This window comes from Ahaetulla prasina, chromosome 6 (assembly GCF_028640845.1).
Source record: "Ahaetulla prasina isolate Xishuangbanna chromosome 6, ASM2864084v1, whole genome shotgun sequence".
NCBI classification, from domain to species: Eukaryota; Metazoa; Chordata; class Lepidosauria; order Squamata; family Colubridae; genus Ahaetulla; species Ahaetulla prasina.
This window is the reverse complement of record NC_080544.1, coordinates 11,304,574-11,329,603: the sequence shown is the minus strand read 5'-3', so window position 1 is coordinate 11,329,603 and position 25,030 is coordinate 11,304,574. Positions and strand designations below refer to the sequence as shown.

The 25,030-nt window shown below is 42.2% G+C and overlaps 1 protein-coding gene across 1 annotated transcript in view; it reads right to left on the bottom strand.

The window, feature by feature from the left end:
- The window catches only part of CDHR1 (cadherin related family member 1), a 54,793-nt gene extending 30,146 nt beyond the window's left edge, over nucleotides 1-24,647 (bottom strand). Inside the window, exons 1-9 of the mRNA XM_058188020.1 lie at nucleotides 24,328-24,647; nucleotides 23,523-23,618; nucleotides 16,415-16,560; nucleotides 14,477-14,527; nucleotides 12,205-12,294; nucleotides 11,364-11,450; nucleotides 8,567-8,683; nucleotides 7,418-7,561; nucleotides 1,412-1,490 (exon numbers count right to left, since the gene is read on the bottom strand). Of these exons, the coding sequence (XP_058044003.1) occupies nucleotides 1,412-1,490; nucleotides 7,418-7,561; nucleotides 8,567-8,683; nucleotides 11,364-11,450; nucleotides 12,205-12,294; nucleotides 14,477-14,527; nucleotides 16,415-16,560; nucleotides 23,523-23,618; nucleotides 24,328-24,388 (871 nt within the window). The 5' untranslated portion in view covers nucleotides 24,389-24,647. The remainder of the gene's footprint in view (nucleotides 1-1,411; nucleotides 1,491-7,417; nucleotides 7,562-8,566; nucleotides 8,684-11,363; nucleotides 11,451-12,204; nucleotides 12,295-14,476; nucleotides 14,528-16,414; nucleotides 16,561-23,522; nucleotides 23,619-24,327) is intronic.
- Between the last annotated feature and the right edge of the window lie 383 nt (nucleotides 24,648-25,030).

Below are 25,030 nucleotides of genomic sequence, written 5' to 3'. Positions count from 1 at the left end.
CTTCGTTTCACTGGTTGATTGTTCTAACTGTCAGAAATTTTCTCCTTAGTTCCAGGTTGCTTCTCACCTTGATTACTTTCCATCCATTGCTTCTTCTCCTGCCTTCAGGTGCTTTGGAGAATAGGTTGACCCTCCTCTTCTTTGTGGCAGCCCCTCAAATATTGGAACGCTGCTATTATGTCACCCCTAGTCCTTCTTGTCATTAAACTAGACATAGTTGTTTTTTACATTCTCACGCAAGAATACCAAATTGGTAGTAGGGAGGTGATGTAGTATCAACTACAGGATAGGAAATGTGCCAATGATGTGTTTGGAGGAGAATTGGGACGTGCATTTTTGTGCCTAGCAGAGTCCCTAAAGAATCATCACTCTGGTGAACAGAGACTGAATTAACTATTTTGGGAAAATAGGAGCAGTGATAAGACAAAATAAACTTGACTGATTCACACACAGGAAGAGCTGTGCTTTTTCATCCCTCCCACTGGCCCAGTCGGGGAGTGGCTGTAGTACTGATGACATTAAGCTCACTTGGATATGAAACCCATTTTTCTAGTGTGTCACGCTTAAAAAGGTGAGACACTCCACAGATGGTTTTCAGGAACTGGGCCATTCAGTGGCAAGCATTTGGAGGGCTGCAGGCCCTTGAAGTGTGGGAATTAGACATGTTGCTAGTATTGAAGATTGTCCAATTTTCGCTGAAGGATGAAAAATCACCAATCGCCTGCTCCTCCTGGACAATAACAACCGAAGTCTAAAAGAGCAGAATTTGTGGATAAAACTGCCTTGGATCTCTCTACAAGCCCACTCAAAGGATCCACGCCCTACCTCGGAATGCTAAAGTATTGGCTATATGATTAAAAAGAGAGAACATTTTAAATTAGCAGATGTATAATTATACCTCCCAGCCCTGAGAACATATCTCATAAAGATAAGTGAGAAGATTTAACTTTCGCAAGTTTCATTTCCCATGCACATTTTTGGAGGGGGGGGGGAGGAAAACACACACTCTGTCACACACTTTTTGCAACAACTTGAAATCACCCTTATGCCAAGTATGAATGTCTTCTAATTCCCTCCAAACCAATCAACCTGCAAAGGGATATGAGTCAGAAAGTTAAACCCTCTTGCAAACAACAGCTGCTTTTAGGAGCAAGTGGTTTCGTTTTTCCAGGCCGACGGCTGAGTTTGTGATTCAACAACAAGCCTAAAGCAACACGACACACCAACGCAGGGGATTTGGTGAATCATATGAGGTCAAATGTTGGGCCAATGCAAATTGGCAATGTGTACATAAACATTTTCAGAATATTTTACAGCAGTTGCCCAGGGAAATCATTCCGATAGGTATCTAGGTTTTCTTCTTTTCTCTGTCTAGCTCAGGTATGCCTTCCCAGTTACACCAACCACTTACCATTCACAATGCTGTAATATATGTCATTAGGTTTCCCCCTGTCTCCGTCAATGGCAACCACAGTTATAATTTCCGATCCCTAAGGAGAAAAAGGAAGAAAAAAACTTTATATCACCTAATTGTCAGGATCTTCATCATCAGCCTGGCGTCTTGCTGGCATCCCTCCATCAAAGGGGAAGGGAGGGGGGAGGCATTTGGGACAATTCAGTGTATCTGCTGGTGGAAATGGGGAGGGGGACTGACATGTGATGAAGACCAGAGCTATTTGTACTGGTTATGCTGGGCATCTTCAAGGCTGCTTGCCCTGGGTGTGAAATTCCAGCAGCCTAAACAACCCAGAATTTCCCACAATATCGCAGTGACCCTGGATTGGGTGGCCATGGACCAAACATTGAGGGGGGGGAGGGGGGGGAATGATGGGTTTGGCTCTTTGTATCAATGAGCGGGAACTTCAGATTCTGCCTTCATTTTCCTGCGACCGACATCTTTGGTAAAAGTTCTTTTTCGCTTCCATCAACTGGAATCAAGAGTTTGCTTTCCTAAATGATTGTTTAGGGGAGGGCTGACACTAGTGAAGTAAAAAGAATGTGAAGGGTTAATCTGAAGAGATGAGATGGGACATCATAGTGGTAGGGGAACCTTGCAAACATTTTTTGGAAGGAGATTAGACTAGACTAGACTAGACTAAACTAGAATTCTTTATGGGCCAAGTGTGACTGGACACACAAAGAATTTGTCTCTGATGCCTAAGCTTTCAGTGTACATACAAGCAACAAAGTGATAAGTCGTAGGTCATAAATCACAAGATACAACAATTATAATCATAAGATACAAACAGCAACTGAAAAATAAGAAGATGAGAAAGATGAAAAGATGACAAGGATAATAACAATACAGCCAGTGCTACATGTTAAATATCCTTGGGCATAAGACAGTGCTGTGGGATCTAGGTGTTCAGCAGAATGATGGCACGGGGGGGAAAGCTATCTTTGTGTCCAGTTGTTTTGGCATGCAATGCCCTATAGCAGTGTCCTGAGGGGAGCATTTGAAACAGATTATGTCCAGAAAAGAGATTATGTCCAGGGCCCCCCCAAGGCTGTGTGCTCTCCCCACTTCTCTTCTCTCTGTATACCAATGACTGCATCTCCAATGATCCATCTGTTAAACTACTGAAGTTCGCAGATGACACAACAGTGATTGGTCTCATTCGAGACAATGACGAATCCGCATATAGACGAGAGGTCGAACGACTAGCCTTGTGGTGCAACCAAAACAATCTGGAACTGAACACACTCAAAACCGTAGAAATGGTGGTAGACTTTAGGAGAAACCCTTCCATACTTCCACCTCTCACAATACTAGACAACACAGTATCAACAGTAGAAACCTTCAAATTTCTAGGTTCTATCATATCGCAAGATCTCAAATGGACAGCTAACATCAAAAACATCATTAAAAAGGACAACAAAGAATGTTCTTTCTGCGCCAACTCAGTAAGCTCAAACTGCCCAAGGAGCTGCTGATTCAGTTCTACAGAGGAATTATTGAGTCTGTCATTTGCACCTCTATAACTGTCTGGTTCGGTTCTGCAACCCAACAAGAAAACACAGACTTCAGAGGATAATTAGAACTGCAGAAAAATAATTGCTACCAACCTGCCTTCCACTGAGGACCTGTATACCGCACGAATCAAGAAGAGGGCCGTGAAAATATTTACAGATCCCTCGCATCCTGGACATAAACTGTTTCAACTCCTACCCTCAAAACGACGCTATAGAGCACTGCACACCAGAACAACTAGACACAAGAACAGTTTTTCCGAAGGCCATCACTCTGCTAAACAAATAATTCCTCAACACTGTCAGACTATTTACTGAATCTGCACTACTATTAATCTTCTCATAGTTCCCATCACCAATCTCTTTCCACTTATGACTGTATGACTATAACTTGTTGCTGGCAATCCTTATGATTTATATTGATATACTGACCATCAATTGTGTTGTAAATGTTGTACCTTGATGAACGTATCTTTTCTTTTATGTACACTGAGAGCATATGCACCAAGACAAATTCCTTGTGTGTCCAATCACATTTGGCCAATAAAAATTCTATTCTATTCTATTCTATTCTATTCTATTCTATTCTATTCTATTCTATTCTATTCTAAAATGTCTGTAGATATTTTCTCAGCCCTCTTTCTGGCTCGTGCAGTATACAGGTCCTCAATGGAAGGCAGGCTGGTAGCAATTTTTTTTTCTGCAGTTCTAATTATCCATTGAAGTCTGTTCTGTCCTGTTTGGTTGCTGTGCCAAACCAGACAATTATAGAGTTACAAATGACAGACTCAATAACTCCTTTGCAGAATTGTCTCAGGAGATCCTTGGGCAATCTGAGGTTTCTGAGTTGTATTGTATTGAAGCCCAAAACTCAATCTACTGATCTTTGGGTTTCAAAGATAACTATCAATATTTCTATACATGTCCAGGCTACTTTTAACTCAGTTCAGATGTTGACTTTCAATGTTCAGTCCAACATGAGATCATCAGATTCTACATGAGATAGAACCCCAGTTGAGACATCTGAAGGCCCAGGATCATGTAGATGTGTCTTTGTGGACATAAAATGTCTCCTCTGCTTTGTCTTGAAGACCTAGCCATGAAATCCTGCAAATCTTAAATTTCCTGAAACTCTTAGGCAACTGAATTACTTTTGTCTAAAAAAGTATTTGTCTAAAAAAGAAATGTGGATGGCTCCTGGTGTCTCCTTGCCTGATTATGTTTTAATATGGAAACTATCCAAATACTGAATTGAAAATTGGAGATGGTTTAGTCCTTCTGCCTAGGTTGGAGATGAGATTTATCTAAGGGCCACCCAACTGAGTGAACGGTGTTCTTCAAGAAAGAACAGATTAACACTGGAAAGGGTGTGTTTTTGTAGGGGTTATTCTTTTCTAAATAGTCAATCCTTGATTCTCATATGTTCAACCTGCATCTGATTAACTGCTCTTCATTACACACATAATCATGATTTATCTGTTTCTGAAATATGTGACAAGAAAACATGACTACCTATCCTGCTTGTCTTAGAGGTATCAGCACCCCTGTATTCACATCTTATCGATAGATAATACAAATATTTTTCATCAGAGGTCATTGATGCTTAATTGCATTGTATTCTTCAGTGGTTTCCATTTCAAAGTCCTCTATTTCACTCTGAGGGTGTTTCCAGATCACTGGTTAATAGTTTTATTAAGTTAATTATTATCTTTCAACATTTTATTGCCACAGATTATAAAGTGGAAGAAAACAACTCCAGTATTCCCAGAAATTTGCCATCTGATTGGCAAAACTATTGCAATATGTACAGGAAAATATGGTGCCACAAAATAGAAACGACTGCAACACAAGATAAGAAAAAGTAGGAAGAGTAATCGGCTATAAATAATAGTTGGGTGGCAAACTCCAGAGCCAATTCACACACTGGCCTGGACTTTTGGTTGATTTTAAATCCATTTGTAGTCTTGCAAATTAAAACAGGATTAACCAATATCCCATAGGCAGTGATAAATTGGGCTTGGATTTCTGCTGAGACTAAATCCTGCAGTTGAACTGGTTTATTCGTTTTCTTTTCCAGTTTGGCAGATTATAGTAGCATGGAGGAATGTGCTTGGAAGTAAAAATAAAATTACATTCTGGGCATCATGTTCATGTATGTTGCATGTATGAGAGCACTGTGAATTCATTGCAGAAAGCGGCAACTTTTTAAATAGCATTTTTATCTTCTCCCTTCTGTTTCTATTGTCTATCTCAGAGTTTTTTCAAACTTGGCAAGCTTAAGACCTCAACTCCCAGAATTCCCCAGCAGCATTAAAGCCTTAGTAAGACCACACCTGGAATATTGCATCCAGTTTTGGTCACCACATTATAAAAAAGATGTTGAGGCTTACGAAAGAGTGGAGAGAAGGGCAACCAAGATGATTAAGGGCCTGGAGACTAAAACCGATGACCAATGGTTGCAAGAATTGGGTATGGCTAGTCTAGAGAAAAGAAGGGCTATGGGCGACATGATAGCAGTGTTCTAATATTAGAGGGGCTGCCACAAAGAAGAGGAGGTCAACCTATTCTCTGAAGCATTAGAAGGCAAGACAAGAAATAATGGTTGAAAACTAATTAAGGAGAGAAGCAACCTGGAACTAAGGAGAAACTTCCTAACAGTGAGGACAATTAACAGGTGGAACAGAAGTTGCCTTCAGAAGTTATGGATGCTCCATCACTGGAGCCTTTTAAGAACAGACTGGACAGCCACTTGTGTGAAACCATATAGGGTCTCCTGCTTGAGCAGGGGGATGGACTAGAACAGCGGTCACCACCTGGTGGTCCATGGACCACTGGTGGTCCGTGAGAAATTTTTGGTAGTCCCCAGATAAATTATTTGCATTTTTTATATTGCACTAAATCAGGGGTCCTTAAAATACAGCCCCTGGGACTGTATGTTGTGCAATGAACATTTGTGTTGCTGAAGAGAGTCTCCCCCTTCGGGCTCTTCTTGCATGAGTTGGAGGGGGCAGAAATTCCAACTTGGGGTCTGCTTCAGCCTCCTGGTGATGGGCTTTGTGTGAAGGCTGGAGGGAAGAGCCGCTGGTGGCAAAAAGCCGGAGGGACTCGTTCCAGTGGGACTGCATCATGGCCTGGAACTGGCTGACCATCTCAGCCTGCTGAGTCTCTAGGCTCTGGTACCTGGCCTTGCACTCCTGCTGGTTTTCCCTCTGTTTGGAAAGCCTATACTTGTAGTCCTCAGTGAGGCTTCTGCTAAGCCTCCTTCTCGGTCAGATCCAATTTGAACTGAGCCAGCTGTTTGGCAACTCTTTCTCATGGTGGCTGCTTAGCTCCAGCAACTGGTTCCCGTTGGGGCCCTAAAGAGGAATAGCAAGTAGAGGCTGGCAAGGCACCCCTCGATGTGAGGGACATTGAGTTGGCCACGCCCATCCATCCACATTATCACCTCGCCACACCCACCCAACCGGTCATTAGGCAGATCATATTAGTGGTCCACGGGATTTAAAATTATGAATTTAGTGGTCCCTGAGGTCTGAAAGGTTGGTGACCCCTGGACTAGAAGACCTCCGAGGTCTCTTCCAACTCTGTTATTCTGTATTTTGTATGTTTGTCTATTTTTCATGCTTGTGGCAATCATGGATTTTATTGTATAATAGCTTCCTCAAGTCTCTCTTCAATGGTTCTTTCATATCAAGGTCATTTCTAAATTGCAATACAATAGCTAAATGATTTTCAATCTCCTGTTCTAGCAGAATCTCCCTGTGCTCTTCTGTTGTTTCTAAAGACCTGCTGAAGCAGCAGGCAAAAGAAGCGGTGGGAGAAAGGGACATCAGCAAGTATTGCACGGACATTCTGCAAATACAGACCTCTTTACATCGCAGCCATTTTGTTTTGAGTTGCCCTTCCAGAATCCAAATGGACAGAGGAGAATAGTTGTAGCTCAGGGTTGAACTGTGGGGTCTGCGTTGCTCTCTGAGTTTGGTGGTTTTTCTTGCAGACATTTTATTACCAAACTAGGTAACATCATCAGTGCTCAAAGGGAATTGGCTTTACTCTATGTTTATGTACAAGTGGCTTGCCCTGTAAATGTTGGTGGGAATCTTGGCAGTTGCTGAATTGGGCTATTGTTTACGGTTAGCTTTTGTCTCAGTTGATAAATCTTTGTTTGCTCTACCCCACTTCCCTCTAGCATTGATGCTATTGGGTAATGAAATGTCTGAAAACAACGAAGCTCAGGGAGCATCAAGGACCCACAGTCCTCCTCCTCCTCTTCCTCTTCCTCTTCCTCCCTCCCTCCTCCCAAACTCCCCTCTTCTCTAGCACTGATGATGTTACCTACTTTGGTAATGAAACATCTGCAAGAAAACCATCAAGCTCCGAGAGCATCAAGGGCCCCTTGGAATCCATACTGTTTTGGTGGGGTAAACAGGATCCCCATAATACTCACCACCAGTGTGTCCTCATACACATACCCATAGTAGGGTGTGCCCACAAAAATTGGTGGTGTGTCTTGAATATCCTCAACATTGATTGTGATGGTAGTTGTGGCTGAAAACACCTTGTGATTCCCATGAAGCTTTCCACCACCATCCTGGCAGACAAAAATAATTCCAAGATTGTAATAAACCACTGGATCAATCCAAAATTGATATAGGATCACTAAGTTACGCTCATTGTTCTGTCCCCCTCCGCAGTCTGGGAGACACGAGCGATGACTTAATTAGCCGGCAACTATCAGCTTTGGCAGCAAACTAGCGAGCATCTGCCAAGTGTCTCTGTTATCTCTCTTGATGCCAATGAGTCAGCCAGGAAACCAGGAACAAACAGGACTTCAGCTCTAATTCTCCCTCTACGCAGTTGATTTGCTCGCTTGCTGCTTTTATATCCTGTGGGGTGTGGCTCCATGACTCAGCACTTCCTAGGCCTGCCCCACCCCTGCTTCTGTTGTTCCCGCCTCTCCTGCCTATGAAACCTAGGGTCCAGCCAGGCCTGATTGCCATCAGCTGGGTCTGGAGGCGTGGCCTGGGGGGGAAGAGTCAGGGGATGGAGGCCTCGTTATCTCCTCCACCTGGCCTGCCTCTGGCTCCTGGAGCTGAGCCAGGGAAGCCGGTGCTCCAAAGGTAAGTCCTGATGGCTCTTCCTCCTCACTTTCCTCCTCACTTTCTGGCAGGGGGCCCAGCTCGGGGGGCGCAGACACAACACTCATCCTAACAGCACCAACCAACCCTTTCTCTTTGCTTAGTCTCAAACGATCCTTGGAAAAATCAGATCTTTAGTGGCTTCTCGAATATCAGCAGGGATCATGCTGGTGTCCAGCTGTAATACAGGAGCTCTTGCAGAAGATGTTGGCCACTGAGTCCCTTCCCCAAAATCTGAATATGACCATCTATGTTGCCATCAGAAACGTACAGGTTTAAGGCAACTTTTCTCAAGATAGTGTCCTTTGACTGACATGTCTAGATCAGGCAGTTCACAGAAGTTCAAGGATGAAAAAGATCAAAGATCGCCAGTTTATCGTTAGAAATTGTACCATTTTCCATGATGTACACATCTGGTTTACCATTACGAGTTTACCCCTTTGAGGAATATATTTTACCTTAGCCACTGCAGTCACAAAAAAAGTTCTTGCTTTTTCGTAGTCGAGGTTGATCCCTGTTTTGATGCGAAGGACGCCGCTGTGACGATCTATGGTAAATTTATTTGTATGGATATTCTGGAAGAAAGAAATGGGAAAGAAAGAAAGAAAGAAAGAAAGAAAGAAAGAAAGAAAGAAAGAAAGAAAGAAAGAAAGAAAGGAGGAAGGCAGGCAGGCAATATTGTACTTGCTATAATCAATTGGTTTTGCATAGAAGGAGCCAGTGATGTCTCCTTTTGAACTTGAGGGACTCTTACCTTTTTCAAGATAAGACTCTCTCAAGTTGAACTTGACTTTCAAAGACATCATTAACACAATCATTTTGGGCAGGCAAACTGGCAAGGCCCTTTAGGATGAAACGTTGACCATTTCTACCCTGCCCATCTTCTATTTTGCAAAAATGGGGACACAAATCCCAAAGATCAGGAAGCAGGACATGTCCCACCATTCTTTCACTATATCAGATGAAAGGCATGTTATTTTCTTCTGCAGGAGAGAGAAAATGAAATTTTGCACCGTGACAATTGAGAGTTCAAGGATCCTTTGTAAACAGCATCGATTGGTGATATTTGAGAGACAGCCTCCTATTTATGGAACCAAATGCTTACCAGTTCTTTTTGCTGTCCCTTTCCTAATGCTTGTGTGGATCCCCAACACCCTGGCTAGATTGTCTAAGATCTACAGTAGGAAGAAAGGATTGGTGACCTCAGATTCCTTTTTCATCCATTTGTATTCACAGATTTCTGCCAATCATAATTTGGCTCTAACAGTGAAAAGAAGTCTGTGTAGCCCTCAGGTGTTCTTCAAACACCTTGAGATTCAGAAGGGACCATTTTCAGTTGGGTGAATTTTCTTTTGTTTTCTTTCAAATATAATAGAAGAAACAGAAGAAAGTGGGAAATGCTTGCATATCTAATCCAACCCTAAATCCCTAATCCTTTCTTAAATGACAAGTTCACCCCAAAACTCCTTTCAACATTCATGGGTATTTATGAAGAACATTAGAGGGAGAACAATGGTTTAGATTCCTTGCCCCACCAGATAAGGACTTTTGGATGACAGAGGACTGCGGGCTATTTTTTTATGTATTAAAACATGGATTTCCTAATTTTAGAATTTCCTCCTTCTATTCCTGTTCAGCTCATCAAAAACGAAGGAAGATACAACACAACATAGTAATTCAGATTTTAAATTTAACTTATAGTATGTCAGTGCATGAGAGTTCATGAATTGGAATAGACATGGTAACAGGTCAGCCAATGGGGACTGTTTGGTGACCCAGAGGGCTCGAAGCCTGGCTGTGGCTTAGCTTGACTGATTTGTATAAAAGGGTTGGTTTGCCCTTGCAATATAGCCTTTGTATTATTTAGCTTCTGCGTTTCTGTCTTTTGGGTTCTGGTTATGGCTTCTGCTGTATGGGTATTATATATAAAGGAGTTTCTTATATAAATGAATACTGCTGAATTATTTACTTGTGTGCTGGTTGGATTGCTGCAAGCTCTAACACAATACAACCAGTAAGAAGGAGAGAAAATCACAGTCAGTCTTAAGCAAAACCAAACAGCATTTTTCAAAAAGTTTCAAAGAAACAGAGATCTCCTAAAGTGGTAGTAGAGACCTCAGAAAATAAATATGAACTTAAACATCAGGATGAGCTTGTGAGGAGGACTCTGCTTTAAGAGAAAAAGAGTAAAAAACCAGAAGATTCCTTTGAGAAAGAATGAATCATCTTCCTCTCTATCTTGGCCAAGAGCAAAATTTGGCTTGGCTTGTGTGCTGCTCCCATTAAGGAGATTACATTTAATCCTCCTTAAATCTGTGTACTTTCAAAAGAAGCTACTCGATCAGTTGTCCTAGATCTACTCCGATGCTACAGTAATTGGTTTCTTGACATTTCCTAAGTTTTTAAATTAGGCAAGAAACAACATTATTCTGCCATGAGATTTTGTTCTTATCTTTTAAATTATACTAGATTAGATAACAATCAACGTTATTTTATTTGGATTTTTAGTTTTGGTAATGAATAAACTCATCTTGGCAATCCTGCATTCAAAAATAAACTCCTCCACCGCAAAAAACAGTAAATGTGAGTTGCTCCAGGGCTAAAAATTATAAAAATGCTTTCATCCCCACATCAGGCAAAAAAACACAAACCAGTTTGGCTCTTCTCTTTACCTTCCTACCTTGAAGGAAGGAAGGAAGGAAGGAAGGAAGGAAGGAAGGAAGAACTGAGTGATTTGTGTGAGTGTAAACTGCAAAAGCCTTGCAATTACCTTTCCTTTTGAAAGACCTGAAGCTAGATACCTAGATTTGTAGTGATTCATTAGGATCCACAAATGGGGGGAAAGGCCACCTCTAACCTCCATGCGTCCACAATATATTCCTGTGTTTTCAGCTACAGTGCTCTTAAGTCAGAATCAGAGGAGCTCAGCTCCTGAACAGAAATCTCAATGTTAGGAGCTGAGTCCCTCCCTCCCTCTCTCCCTCTCCCTCCCTCCCTCCCTTCATCTGCCCTTCTTCTCTAGGACAGCATCTCTCTGGTTTCCTCCCTGATAATGTTCTAACCATCTTTCAAAACCTGGCTCATGAGCCCAAAGTTGTGCATTTGTTTCTTTCAGAGGTGCACAACCCATTTCTTTTTTATCTCTTTGTTCTTTACTTTTTAAAAACCTGCAAGCCATCCGGAATGGTTGGTCCCCTTCTAAGTGGAACAAAAACCAAAGGGCCCAAAGACTCCATGTCTTAAATGCAGCTTTACCTGCAAGAAATAGTTGATGCTGCCTCCTGAGCCTGTGTCTCTGTCCACTGCTTCGATTTTAAAGATGCTGCTCCCAGCCGGCGTGTTCTGAAAATCCAGGAAAGAGTTGAATTGGACTTGAAAGCAAGAACGAAAATAGCAAGAGATGGGATGGAAGAATATAGTGACCAAAGGTGGAGGGGTCAGAGAAAAAGTAGGCAAGAGGAAGCGACTAATAAAGGAGAAGTCCGCACTACCTGCTGGAGAAGGAAACAATGGGAGGTCCTACTGAGATGAAACCACCAAACAAATACAAGGAATGTAACGTCTTCTCCATCCCCACAACCTTCACAGTGATGAAAGGAGGAAATAGGAAAGCAACCACTCAGTTGTAGATTTCCCAAGAAAAATTACACATGACAATGATGTAACATTTGATAGAAATGACCTGTAGAACTGGACCTTCTCAAATATATGTATATGTTGGTTAATACAAACCCAATCACATACCTCCTCCTCTTCCTCTTCCCCTCCCCCTCCTCCTCCCACTATCCTTTTCTCTATCCCCTCCCCCCACTTTTGTAGTGGACATACCTGCTTCCTAATAACCACATGAGGTGGGTTGGCCTGTGAGACAGAGAGAGAGAGAGAGAGAGAGAGAGAGAGAGAGAGAGAGAGCAACTGCTCCAATGTCACCCAGCTGGCTTTCATGGCTAGGACAAGACTAGAACTCGTAATCTCCTGGTTTCTAGATCAGCATCTTACCACTAAGCAAACTGGCTATCATATTAGTGTAGTAGCTTTGTCCCTCATGAAGCTTCATCATTCCAGCTACCCAGGAGTCCAAACAAAATCCACCAACCTCTTGGACTTGAACGATGTAAGGTGTGTTGATGAATTCCGGTTTCTCATCATTTGCATCTGTTATAACGATTCTGACCTTCTCAGCCACCTAAAGTTGAACATGTGAACAGTTCAGCCAGGCAGTGTGACTGACACAAAGTCTTGTGCATGCTTGCTTGCTTATTGCATCCTAGTCTACTGGTAATAGATGAAAGAAATACCGTGGTAACAAAGGACTACAGTATAAAGATGGAAAAATACACCCTGGAGATTTAAGCGATCGGGATAGTAACAGCAGTGAGTCTTCTGAAGGTCTTATTGGTTACATTCAAGGAAGTGTATTATGTTCAGAACAAATGAGAAAAATTCAAATTAATGGCTTTTTTTTAAAAAAAAAATCTGAACATTTTAAAGGAGAGAATAGCTCAATAGCAAACATCTTAGAGAAGTTTCAGATCAGGCAGCAAAATCTGAAAGATTTCTGAGATTTTAGAGAATTCAAAATACCACAGCTAAACTCAGTGTCAAAATACCACAGCTAAACACAGTGTCAGTGTGAGAGACCTTCCAATTTTCCCCAATATGTGAAACCATAGAGTTGTATTGCTCATGCTGAGCTATAGCTGGTTTTAACTAGACCAGGGGTCTGCAAACTTGGCTCTTTTAAGACTTGTGGACTTCAACTCCCAGAGTTCCTCAGCCAGCAAAACTGGCTGAGGAACTCTGGGAGTTGAAGTCCACAAGTCTTAAAAGAGCCAAGTTTGCAGACACCTGAACTAGACTAGTGACAAAGCCATCAGAGCATAGGTCACGCCCAATACTAAGCTACAAATCACAACTAGAAAATGGCATTGGCCGACTTCACACCTCATAGCGAAGCCTAAATTAAACCAACCACATGACACCTTGGTACCTTGTGCGACATTTATTTGAACAAGAGTGTAAGGACATAGCCCAGTTAGAACTGGGTTTCCAGGTGAAGTCAGAAAGTAGATCAATAAGGATTCAGGGAAACTCCAAGTTCCCCATCCATGGTCCATACACTCCAATACGCAAATATGCAAAAAATAAATTTATATTCTTAATAGTTTTGAAGACCAAATGAATGAGTGAATCAAAGATCCTGAGGTAGGATGGACAGGTAGGATGTAGGATGGACAGGGAAGAACATAAGATTGAAGTCAAGGAAATGAATTTTCAGGATAGCCTCATGATCACCCAAAGAAATACATATCAATGAATTCAAAGAATTTTGCCGATTTAAAGAATATTGCCGGAACCATGTTACTCTCTGGTGACCTTCTTTCACTCCTTGAGTAAAACAGCTTCTTGTCACAAAGATCTCCTAATGTGAATATTTGGCTTCTGTCTGGTAATCAGAAGCTGGACTGAATTTATAACTATAGAATCAGCTTTTAAGAGATTTATCCTGGCAATGGATAACAACAAGATGATTCATTGTCACCCAGATTTGAAAATAGATATGGGATGATTCAATTTGCAGTTTCACGACTGCAGCCCAAGCAGTGATGTGTGACCCAGTTAAAATGGAGTGAGGCTAGGTAAAGGAACGGCTGGGCCCAGATTCAGACCTTAGTCATCTTAGAACAGGACTTAAGGTCAATCGATCAGAGTAGAGCTAGAAGGGAACTTGGAGATCTTCTAGTCCAATCCCCTGCTCAAGCAGGAATACCATTCTGGACAAATGGCTGTCCGGTCTCTTCTTAAAAACCTTCACTGTAGAAGCACCCACAACTTCTGAAGGCAAGCTGTTCTACTTCTTAATTGTTCTCACTGTTAGGAAATTCCTCTCCAGTTCCAGGTTGCTTCTCTCCTTAATTAGTTTCCATCCATTGTTTCATGTCCTGCCTTCTGGTGCTTTGGAAAATAAGTTGAGCCCCTTTGTGGCAACCCCTCAAATACTGGAATACCCGCTATCGTGTCCCACTTGGTCTTTCTTTTCTCTAGACTAGTCATACCCAATTCATGCAACCATTCTTCATATGTTTTAGTCTCCAGGCCTTTAATCGTCTTGGTTGCTTAGTTGCTTAGGTGTGAAGCAGTAGTGGGTTGCTACCGGTTCGCCCTGGACTGGGTGAACTGTTAGTGGCAGCGGTGGGAGACTCCTCCCATCCGCTAGGATGTTTCTGCGCATACACAGAAGCATTGCACACGTGCACAAGCTGGTAGCGACAGGTTTTTGAAACCCGCCCCTGGTGTGAAGCACACTTTATCGCTATGAAATGAAACATCTGTAATTATTGAAAGCCCCTTCCTATTGATATACTCACTGTGCTTAAGCCATCGGAAATATTAACCACCGCTTCGATCTCATCTTGTGTCTGAGGATGTAAAGAAGGGTGTATTATAGCAATTGTTCATAACAATAAACACCTAATTTCTCTTTGCTTTGGATTTAATAAAAAATAGGCAACGCAATCCCACAACATAAATGCTACAGTGCAAATTCACACAGGAGTATCTGAGTCTCTGTCCAGAACCAAGTCTTGTAAATTCAATAGGGCAGGGGTCCCCAACCTTGGCAACTTCAAGCCTGGAGGACTTCAACCCCCAGAATACCCCAGCCAGCTGGCTGGGGCATTCTGGGAGTTGAAGTCCACCAGGCTTAAAGTTACCAAGGTTGGGGACCCCTGCAATAGGGCTTACCTTTAGGCAAATATCTCTATACGGGTAGTTCTCAACTTACAACCACAATTGAGCCTGAAACTTCTCTTGTTAAGTGAGACATTTGTTAAGTGAGTTTTGCCCCATTTTGTGACCTTTTTTGCCCCAGCCAATAAGGGAATCATTGCAGTTGTTAAGTAAAGATAACATGGCTGTTAAGTGAATCTGGTTTCCCTTTAACTTTGCTTGACAGAAGGTCATAAAAGTTGATCATATGATCCCGGGACATTGCAACCATCACAAATATGAGTTTCTGCACAGGTGTGGAAGAGTTGCGCGTGTGTGTGAGTGCGCACAACCATGAGTGAACCAGTAGCAACGGGTTTTGAAACCCACCCCTGGGTTGTAAGCGTGAACGTCTGTCCTGTCACTTTTTTTAGTGCTGCTGTAACTTCCAACAGTCACTAACTAAACTGTTGTAAGTCAGGGACTACATGTATTTACCCGAGAGTAAGCTTCAGTGATCGTGAACAGGTGACAAATTAGTTCTTTCAGTTTCTGAAGAAATTATACAATAACTTAGAACTGGCCAGAAATAATCCAATAATCAGCCAAAAATAATCCAAATTACTCCGCAAAAGGAGGCGGCCATGAAAAATAACACAAATATTTGTCATAACTAGGATCTGGTGATGCTGGCTGTATTATTATCATAGATTCAGCTGTGGATAGCAATTGAAGTTAGAGCGCCCAGGGTGTTCTGTCCCCCTCGCCTCAGTCTGAGCGATGACTTAATTAGCAGGCAACTATCAGCTTCTGGCAGCAAACTAGTGAGCGTCTGCCAAGTGTCTCTGTTATCTCTCTTGATGCCAATGAGTCAACCAGGAACAAACAGTACTTCAGCTCTATTTAAGCAGTTGATTTGCTTGCCACGAAGGGGTATAGCAACCCTTGCTGCTTTTATATCCTGTGGGGTGTGGCTCCATGACGCAGTACTTCCTAGGCCTGCCCCACCCTTGCTTCTGTTGTTCCCGCCTCTCCTGCCTATGAAACCTAGGGTCCAGCCAGGCCTGATTGCCATCAGCTGGGTCTGGAGGCGTGGCCTGGGGGGAAAGAGTCAGGGGACGGAGGCCTCATTATCTCCTCCACCTGGCCTGCCTCTGGCTCCTGGAGCTGAGCTAGGGAAGCCGGTGCTCCAGAGGTAAGTCCTGATGGCCCTTCCGCCTCACTTTCTGAGTCACTTTCTGGCAGAGGCCCCGGCTCGGGGGGTGCAGACACAACACAGGGTTCTTTAACTGCTAAGAGACATTTGAATATTTATTTTAGCAACAAAGGTACATTTGGCCCGAACCGCATGAGAGTAGAAATGGACGGAGCATTTCTATCCTTGAGCAAGAATAAGGCCCATGAATGTAACAGGGAGAAGAATTCTAGACGGCAGCTCTATGGGGAACTTCTTTCAAACGTTTTGAAATATCTAATCATCTGATTTCCTCAGCTCCATCCCTTTTTGGAATGTTAAATAGCCTAAGATCTCTACCACCAAGATCTCTACCGCAGCCATGGGAGAATAAGATTTTGAAAAAGATCCTTCTGGGCTATACCTCTCGATCAAGCTCTGCAATCAGGGTAACATTTCCATAGTTTTCATCCACAGCAAAGTATTTTTTTGCTCCGGCCTCGAAGGTCATGCCATAGGTTATCGGATCTCCTTCTGGATCGGTTCCATTTAGTGTATACACATGCGTACCTACAACAGTAAGAGTTTTTGATTATTATTTTGTTTGTACAGCTTCTCAAAGGTTTTTCAAATCTTTTGCTTAAGAGTTGACATTATTATTGTATTGTTAAGGCAGCTATTATGGAAATTATGCTAATCACTAATTTGTAATGTCCGTCACTCTGGAAAGTCAGTTCTGAAGTTATCCATCTATTTGGGGTTACTTCTGCAGGTGTGTTTATTGACCAGGTGTGTATTTCTGTGCCATTGAGTCTGATTTGACTCCTGGCAACTCTCTGAAAACATCTCTGCAGGGTTTTTTGGCAAGATTTCAGAAGGGGTTGGCCATTTCCTCCTTCCTAGGGCTGAGAGAGTGTGGCTGCTCCAAGGTCACCCAGCTGGCTTTCTGCCTAGGACGGGACTAGAATTCCAGGTCTCCCGGTTTCTAGCCTAACGCCTTAGTCACTACACCCAATTGCCTTCACTGGTTCCATCGGCCAACTGAACTTGACTGACCACAGAAAAGCTAAGCAGGGCCAGGCCTGGTTAATATTTGGATGGAATTTAAGGTGGAATTCATTCCTCAGAGTTTTACTTGCAACAATCATTAGCTGAGATAGGTTGGACCAGGTGTGAAATGCTCCCGAATCGGACCGGCTCGCGCAATCTGGTAGCGATGGCGGCTGCTGGTTCGGAGGACCGGTAGCAAAAATCCCAGGCTGAGCCGCACCATCAGCAGAGGGTTCTTTTTTTTACTTTTAAAAGCCGGTTTTGCTTCAGCCGAAACATGCCTTTAAAAGTAAAAAAAAGCCTTTGAGGATCCCGCCCCTCAGCTGAGATCAGCAGAGACTTTAAACTTAAAAAGAAAAAAAATTAAAAGTCTCCTCTGGAGATCTCACCTGAGTTCCTCATCAGCAGAACCTTACTTGTACTCTTACTTGTAGAAAACGTGTTTTCTACAAGTAAGAGTAGAGATTCTAAGGCACTTACCTGATTACTGATGAATGCATGGCTCTTTTTCCAGCCCGAAAGCAGTTTCACTTTCAGCCAGACAGAATCAATCGCTTAGCTAATCTATTTCCTCGGTGATCAGCTGGCTGGCTTTGCTGGCTGAGGAACTCTGGGATTTGAAGTCCACAATAAAATAAAATAAAATAAAATAATAAAATAAAATATTTGTGCAGCTTTCTGAGATTTGATGTGTTTCTGTAGTGTTTCACTCTAACTACACAAACACACAAAATCTCAGAAAGCTGTATGTGGCATTTTGTGTGTGTGTCTGTGTGTGTGTCTGTGTGTGTGTGTGTAAAGTGTGAAAGTTGGTTTTTGAGCTTTTTGTGGCTGTGTGAAGTGTGAAGTGCAGCTGCTTTTACATTGTGTGTGAGTCAGTTGTGTTGTGTTGTGTGTGTGTAAAGTGTGAAAGTTGGTTTTTGGTACCTCTTATTGTTTTTTATACTTTGTTAATTATTTTTATTATTTATTGTTATTGGCCACGCCCACCCAGTCATCTGACCACCAAGCCATGCCCACCACTTAAGCCACGCCCACAGAACCGGTAGGGAAAATTTTTAGATTTCACCCCTAGGTTGGACTGAGAGAGAGAGAGCTTCCATAACTCAGAGTAGATTCCAGCTTGGATCTCTGGGGTGACAGTCTGAATCTTGATCACTACACCACACCGATTCTCCTGTTCTTGTCTTCTAATGGCTCAGTCTGGAATTATCCATTATTTAAAAAAAAACAATGAGTAAAAATAAAGCTGGATCAGGACATTCAAAATGAGAGGAATGGGACGAGGTGTCTTCGTAAAAAATTATCTCCCAGATAATTGAAGCTGATAAAGTCAGTCCTAGAGGAGATCAACCCTGACTGCTCTTTAGAAGGCCAGATCCTGAAGATGAAACTCAAATACTTTGGACACCTAATGAGAAGGAAGGACTCACTAGAGAAGAGCCTAATGCTGGGAACGATTGAGGGCAAAAGAAGGAGGGGACGACAGAGAACGAGGTGGCTGGATGGAGTCACTGAAGCAGTAGGCGTGAGCTTAAATGGACTCCAGAGGATAGTAGAGGACAGGAAGGCCTGGAGGAACCTTGTCCATGGGATTACGATGGGTCAGACACGACTTCGCAACTAACAACAACATAATTGAAGCCAGTTGAAATGGTTCATCAATCCTTCGATGAACTCCTTGTGGTCAGCTGATTCTTTGGAGAAAGACACTTTCGTCCAAATTATGCAAGCATAATTTCCTTCCAGTTGACAAAGGAAGGTTTCAGAACCTCATTGTTATGGGGCAGAAAAATGCTGTAGGAGATAAATCGAGGTATGTACCAAAAAGTGTGGATCAAGTATGGTCAGAGCTTTTTAGACTCACTCTCAGTCATGGCAGTCAGGGATTAATTGAGCTGTTCAATCATGTAGAGACGAAGGAAAAAAATATAGTGTGAAATGCAAGGTCTTCTCTCCAAGACAAATGAGGGACATGGCTCTATAAAATCCTATAGATTTTAGATCGTTAGGATTAGGATCATCCTCTATAATGTGATGATCCTAATCCTAACGAACTCTGATGATGTTACTTAGTTGGGTAATGAAACGCCTGCAAGAAAACAACCAAGCTCAGAGAGCACCAAGGACCCTCACGTCAATCCTCAGCTACAAATATTCTCCTTTATTGATACCCAATCCTAACCTTCAAGCACGTTTCCTGACCCCAAGCAGGAAAGAACATTATGGGGTGAAAATTAAGCCAAAGCGAACCCCTCATAACCATGGATTGTCAGGAAATCTTAATAAAAACAAAACAAAACCCAGTGTTATAAGTGTGCCTTATAGAAATAAGATTTTTTTCAAAGAATTGAATTTGTCCATTTATTGGGAAATTGAAGGACCTTTCAAAACCACAAAAATGTCCTCCCAAAACATTTTTTCCTGCTACATTCCCCTGAAGTTGTTTTCAATCTGTCCCTAGTTAAAGGATCAGGCAGGGTTGAGTCATCCAGAGCTGAGCTGGTGTTAAATATGTCCTTCCTTCCCATATTCTGACACCATCCAAGAGTGCATGAATTATTGGGTAATGTTTATATTCCCAAAAAGAGAGGTGATAAAAAACCAACCAACCTGGGAATGGCAACAGGGACAGCACATTTTGTGCTTGTCAGAGGTTTTTGAAAACTTGTGGGTGGCTAAAGAGGCCTTTAACACCACAGTGGGGAAAGACAGAAGCATAGAATCAAAACCATGTGAAGTATTAGTACCTCTTTGTAAAGCCTTACTTAGATCACACCTGTCTTACTGCATCTAGTTTTGGCCATCGTATTACAAAAAAGATGTTGAGACTTTGGAGAAAGTGCAGAGAAGAGCAACTAGGAGGATTAAAGGCCTGGTGGCTAAAACATAAGAAGAACTGTTGTGGGAATTGGGTCCGGCTAGTCTAAACAAAAGAAGGACTAGAGGGGACATGATAGCAGCCTTCAAGTATTTGAGGGGCTGCCACAAAGAAGAGGGAGTCAAACTATTCTCCAAAGCACCTGAGGGCAGGACAAGAAACAATGGATGGAAACTGACCAAGGAGAGAAGCAACCTGGAACTAAGGAGAAATTTCCTGACAGTGAGAACATTTAACCAGTGGAATGACTTGCCTGCAGAAGTTGTAGGGGCTTCATCACGGGAGGTTTTTAATAAGAAACTGGACAATCACTTATCTGAAATGGTACAGAACCTCATGCTTGAACAGGAGGTTGGACTAGAAGACCTCCAAGATACCTCCAGGTCTATTCTGATTGATTGATTGATTGACCCTAAAACTCAGAAGGAAGCGGAACTATTTTACCTTCACTGCATTGAAGGGGTTTGCTTAGCAATGTGATGAAAACTGTTGGAGCAGATGAAAGGTTAATCTGCATGACCTCTTTTTTTAAAAAAAAGGAAATTGGTCTTCAGTTACAGCCCAATGGAATCCACTGGTTTTGCTGAAGTGACCTCCTGCAGATGATTTGATGCTAGGATGGCTGCATGCAATCAAAATGTTAATAAAACTGGAAAGGTTGATTTCTCTATTTCTATCCTAGATCAGACGGTGTCTGGCTGATAATTTTTACACCCTCTCACCACCGACTTTCCATATCATTAACACTCTGAGAACATTTTCCAGCATGGAATTAACACCAATTAAAATCTATCTTTGGCAGCTCTTGCTGCAAAGAAGAGAAAATTAAAATTAAGGCTTATCTTTATGAGTCCAAGTGAAACTCTTGGAGAAAAATGTTCACAAAAGAGTCTTCACCAATGGAGCAGAGAACTTTTCTCCCTTGTCCATCAGTGGAGATTTAATGGTGTAAATTCACCCACATTCCCAATATAGCAAGCTATAAAGGAACCAATAAATGCTGGAAGAAATGCATAAAGTGTTTTTAGAAACCACAAGTCCTTCCGTCTTGGAAGAAATGTAGACTACCACAGGCTCAAAGCTGGTAGCTTTGCACCATCTACATCTTTTCCCAGAAGCTACCTGCCAGGCTTCTACAAAAATTCCTAAACTCAAAAGGATTTTTCTCCTACTACATTAAAGGATATCAAAACTGGGTTGTCAGACCTCGTTCGGATGGGATTACATCCTCCTGCCTTTTTGTTTGGAAAAGACCATTCTATTTTATCTCAAAGGTGCTTTTTCGAAAGGCAGCTGGACTTTGTTTTTTCCTTGAAGACATTCCACTTCTCATCCAAGAAGCTTCTTCAGTTCTGACTGAATGGTGGAGGATGGAAGGATTTATGTTCCTTGCAGTCATCTGGTCATTAGCTCTCTTTCTGAGAGTCGTTGAGGTTTATCTGTGCCCTCAGGGTCACCTGAATAGTGCAAATGGGTGTGGAACCTTCTTGGAGCTGCTGAAAGGACCGTATTGTAAACAGGAGACAGGTGGAGTCATATCCCTCCCACTCTGCTGAGAGCAAGAGAGCTGTTTAATCTTAATGTAGATGGCCTCTTTGACCCCCTCTTTCAAACCAGAGCTCCTCTCTGTCCAGAATGTGGACCTAGAACTGTTCTATCTTCTGGTACCAGATACTAGTAAATGGTAACAGAGATTGACAGCACCTAATGGCTAGGCATGGCTTTGAAGCTCAGATGAAGGTAAAGGCTAGCAAAAGGAATGGAAGCCATTTCATATAATGGTGTCAGGCTAGAAGCCAGGAGAGTAGGAGTTCTAGTCCTACCTTAGGGACAAACCTAACTGGGTGTCTTTGGGTCAATCATTGTCTCTCAGCCTCAAGAAGAAGGTAAGAACAAGCCACTTTCAAAAAGGTTTATACAATGTGGTCAGGAAAACCAAATATCCATGTAGGCCCCTGGATCTGAGCTTGACTTGAAGGAGACTTAGCCCTGCAAGAAAATCCTTTGCTCTTTGTTCCAGAGTCAACTGCATGTCTATGGCAGAAATCACTGCACTCTGTGAATTTACACCTGTGAGAAATTACACTTCAATAAAGCAATTTGGACTCTGAACTGAAGAAACCTTCTGGATGAGAAGCAAATTGTTTTCAAAGAAGAAACACACAGAAGAAAGTCCAGTTGCTTTTTGGAAAAGCACCTTTGGGACAACCAAAGTGATGTGGGTGATTGAAAAGCTCTAGTGTAGACGCCCTGGGCCCTGGTTTACTTTGTCAACATGAAGAGGTGCATCAAATTCACTGTGACAAAGCCACGAGGATTCCTCAAATTCCTATGGACCAATATTGGGAGACACCAGGAGAGCAAACTGACTCCACTGAAGGCATCCACTTGGATGTTCTTCATGCTAAAGGATTCTAGGCTGAGGGATTTCTAGGCTGGGAAATCTTTACGATTTCTCAGCCTGGAAGCACTTTCGCTAACCCTGTTGGAAAACGATCTTTCCCACTTTGTTCCTTGCAGCGCTCCCTAAAAAAGGTCTCTTATTCCTTTCCCACCCTTGACCTCCTAATAATAAGTGGTCATTGAGAGAGAGAAGGAAATCTCCTCCTCCATCTGGTTTCTCTAAATGAGGACAGTGGAGAATAGTTAGAAGAACTCAGGGGCATGGAAGAAGCTTTTTCATAAAACTGGCCAGCCTCAGCTGAGTGAGCTGTCCAGAAGTGGAGCCTCCAAGCCTTCTGGATGGGAAGAAAAATTATTGCTTTGCTCTAAAATGCCAAGAAACAGCCGCTGCTTCATGGAGTACATTTGAAAAAAATGCTTTGCTTGAAGCTTTTTTATCTAAATGAAGCCCTCCTCTGAAACTTCATACAGCCCTAATATTTAGCAAAAAACTTAAATTTCCCTCTAATATATCAATCCAATACAGAAAGACTGGGCTCATGTATGAGGTTCAGATGATTAGTCTGGTTGGGTTTTAGCCCTGTATCTGAAGTCAGCTGTTCCGACATAAAAACTGAAAAAGAGTTCTAGAATAATTTATCCAGATCAGGATGGGTTGTTCCACAAAACAGTGTGCGAATCCCAGCAATAACTTTACCCAGAAATCACAAACCTATCAATGACTGCATTGAAAGATAATGTAAACTGGTAGGTAGTATTGGGTAGAGGCAAAACAATAGGCTACCTAAATTGGCCGCCATCAAGGGATCTTCAGTATAGAAGGCAAGAAGATCAATAACTCTATGGATCTTCTCTAGATTGGCACCAAATCTCTTGGGAGATAGAATCTATGAATTCTGGAAGCTGTTAGCAACCCAGTATGGGGTAGATGTTAAAGTATTGGAGTAGGACCAGGAAGTTATGTCTTCGGTCCAGCGTGGAAACTTCAGTCCTGTCTAACTCAGAAGCATTGTTGTGGGGATAAAATGAAGGAAAATCTTCATATGAGTCAGGATGAATTAATAAAATAGCATCAGCTACCCAGAGGATCCCAACTTGGAGAGGATGCCATTACAATCCCAACAAATAGGGTGCAGAAACAAAACCTCAACATTTCTGTTTTTAAACACACACAGAGGCACAAGATCACAACACTGACCCACAGCTGTATCTTCTGAGAGGCTGAAGAGGGCCATATTCCCATTATTGCTGCTGGCTCCATTGTCAAAGAAATAGGGTGCGTAATTTGCCTGAACTGTAAGTTAAGAGAAAAGAGAATTCAAGGGAGAAACATTCAATAAGTGGAAAGTTATGTTTCGTCTGTGCAGAAAGCCCAATTCAACCCCTCAGGTCTGTAGGTCTAATTCACTCATTCGTAGCTGAGAAAACTCTGAACATCTCAAAAAACCACTTGCACTACGTTGTTAACAATACAAATTGCTACGAATCTGGCAATATTTTAAATTCAAACAAAATTTAATGTAGGCACAGGAAAGGACATAAGGGAGACCTAATCTATCCCCCCAAAATGTTTGCTAATCAAATCCCCCTGAACTGCACAAGGATCCCCATATTCCATTCAACCTCCAAGGAATTCCTAAGCGATTTAAACAATGCCTCCTGAATTTTTAAAGGGACGCTTACCCCCAAATCTTTAAGAAAACAATTACTTACTTGCTACAAGAGAAGAGCAGAACCCAAGGGGGGGGGGAGAAAAAAGAGGAAAGACCCATTAGATATCATTCCATCCTTAATTTAATTTTTTTTAAAAAAAAATAGCCCATTTGAGGTTGCAAATACATCAACAGCCGAAAGGTAGAAAAGACAAGATGGGAATGAGCTAATCATCTTGCTATTTATGCCATTCTTGAGTTGAAAGTCACAATTAGCAGGAAGACCCCCAAATCTTAAACATTTGCCCGGGTTCCAACCTGCGTAGTTTTGAGAGATTTGGCTCTACTTACCCAGGCAAACATGCACCAGATTGAGAAATAAGGAGGTTGGCAAATGTCGTTCTCGCTTCATCCCCCTCCAAAGAGAGGATCCGGGGGTAGGAGAAATACCCTTCCAAGTCCCTGCTTGAAACCTTCTTCAGAAGTTGGGGGGATGAGGAATCTGGTAGAGTGGCAGGAATAGTTGCTAAGATGTTAAGCGGATGACCCGACTTAATTTTGGAGGCATTGAAAGGCGTTCCTGTCTTCCACTTAATTAGTCCAATTATTCTGCCAGCAATGGGAGATTTATTTGCAAGCATTCAGCACCTCTCTACCTTGGAACAACGTCTGTTTAGCAGCCTGCTTGCAATTGTCCAAAGAAACTCCTCCAGATTCAGAAGGCAAGTTGGCTTATCTTTTTTCCCCCCCCCTGGTGCTTTCATTTTTCTTATTCCCAACGCCGCCCACACCCCTTCTAAATAAATAAATAAAATGTTAACAACTCCCAGGGTGTTCTGCATTTTTTTCCCCTTACCAAAACACCTAAGGAATCATTTCTCGGGATTAAATGAATTTCATCTTGCTATTCTTGAATTAGCAGCCGTACATAATATTTTGTTTTCCAGGATCAGGAAATTAATACATCGAACATGGAATAAAGGCAGCCAATTCAGGATTGATCACGAGGCTCAATATTTAGAATTAGTTTGTTAATAAGGAAATCCTTTTTTTA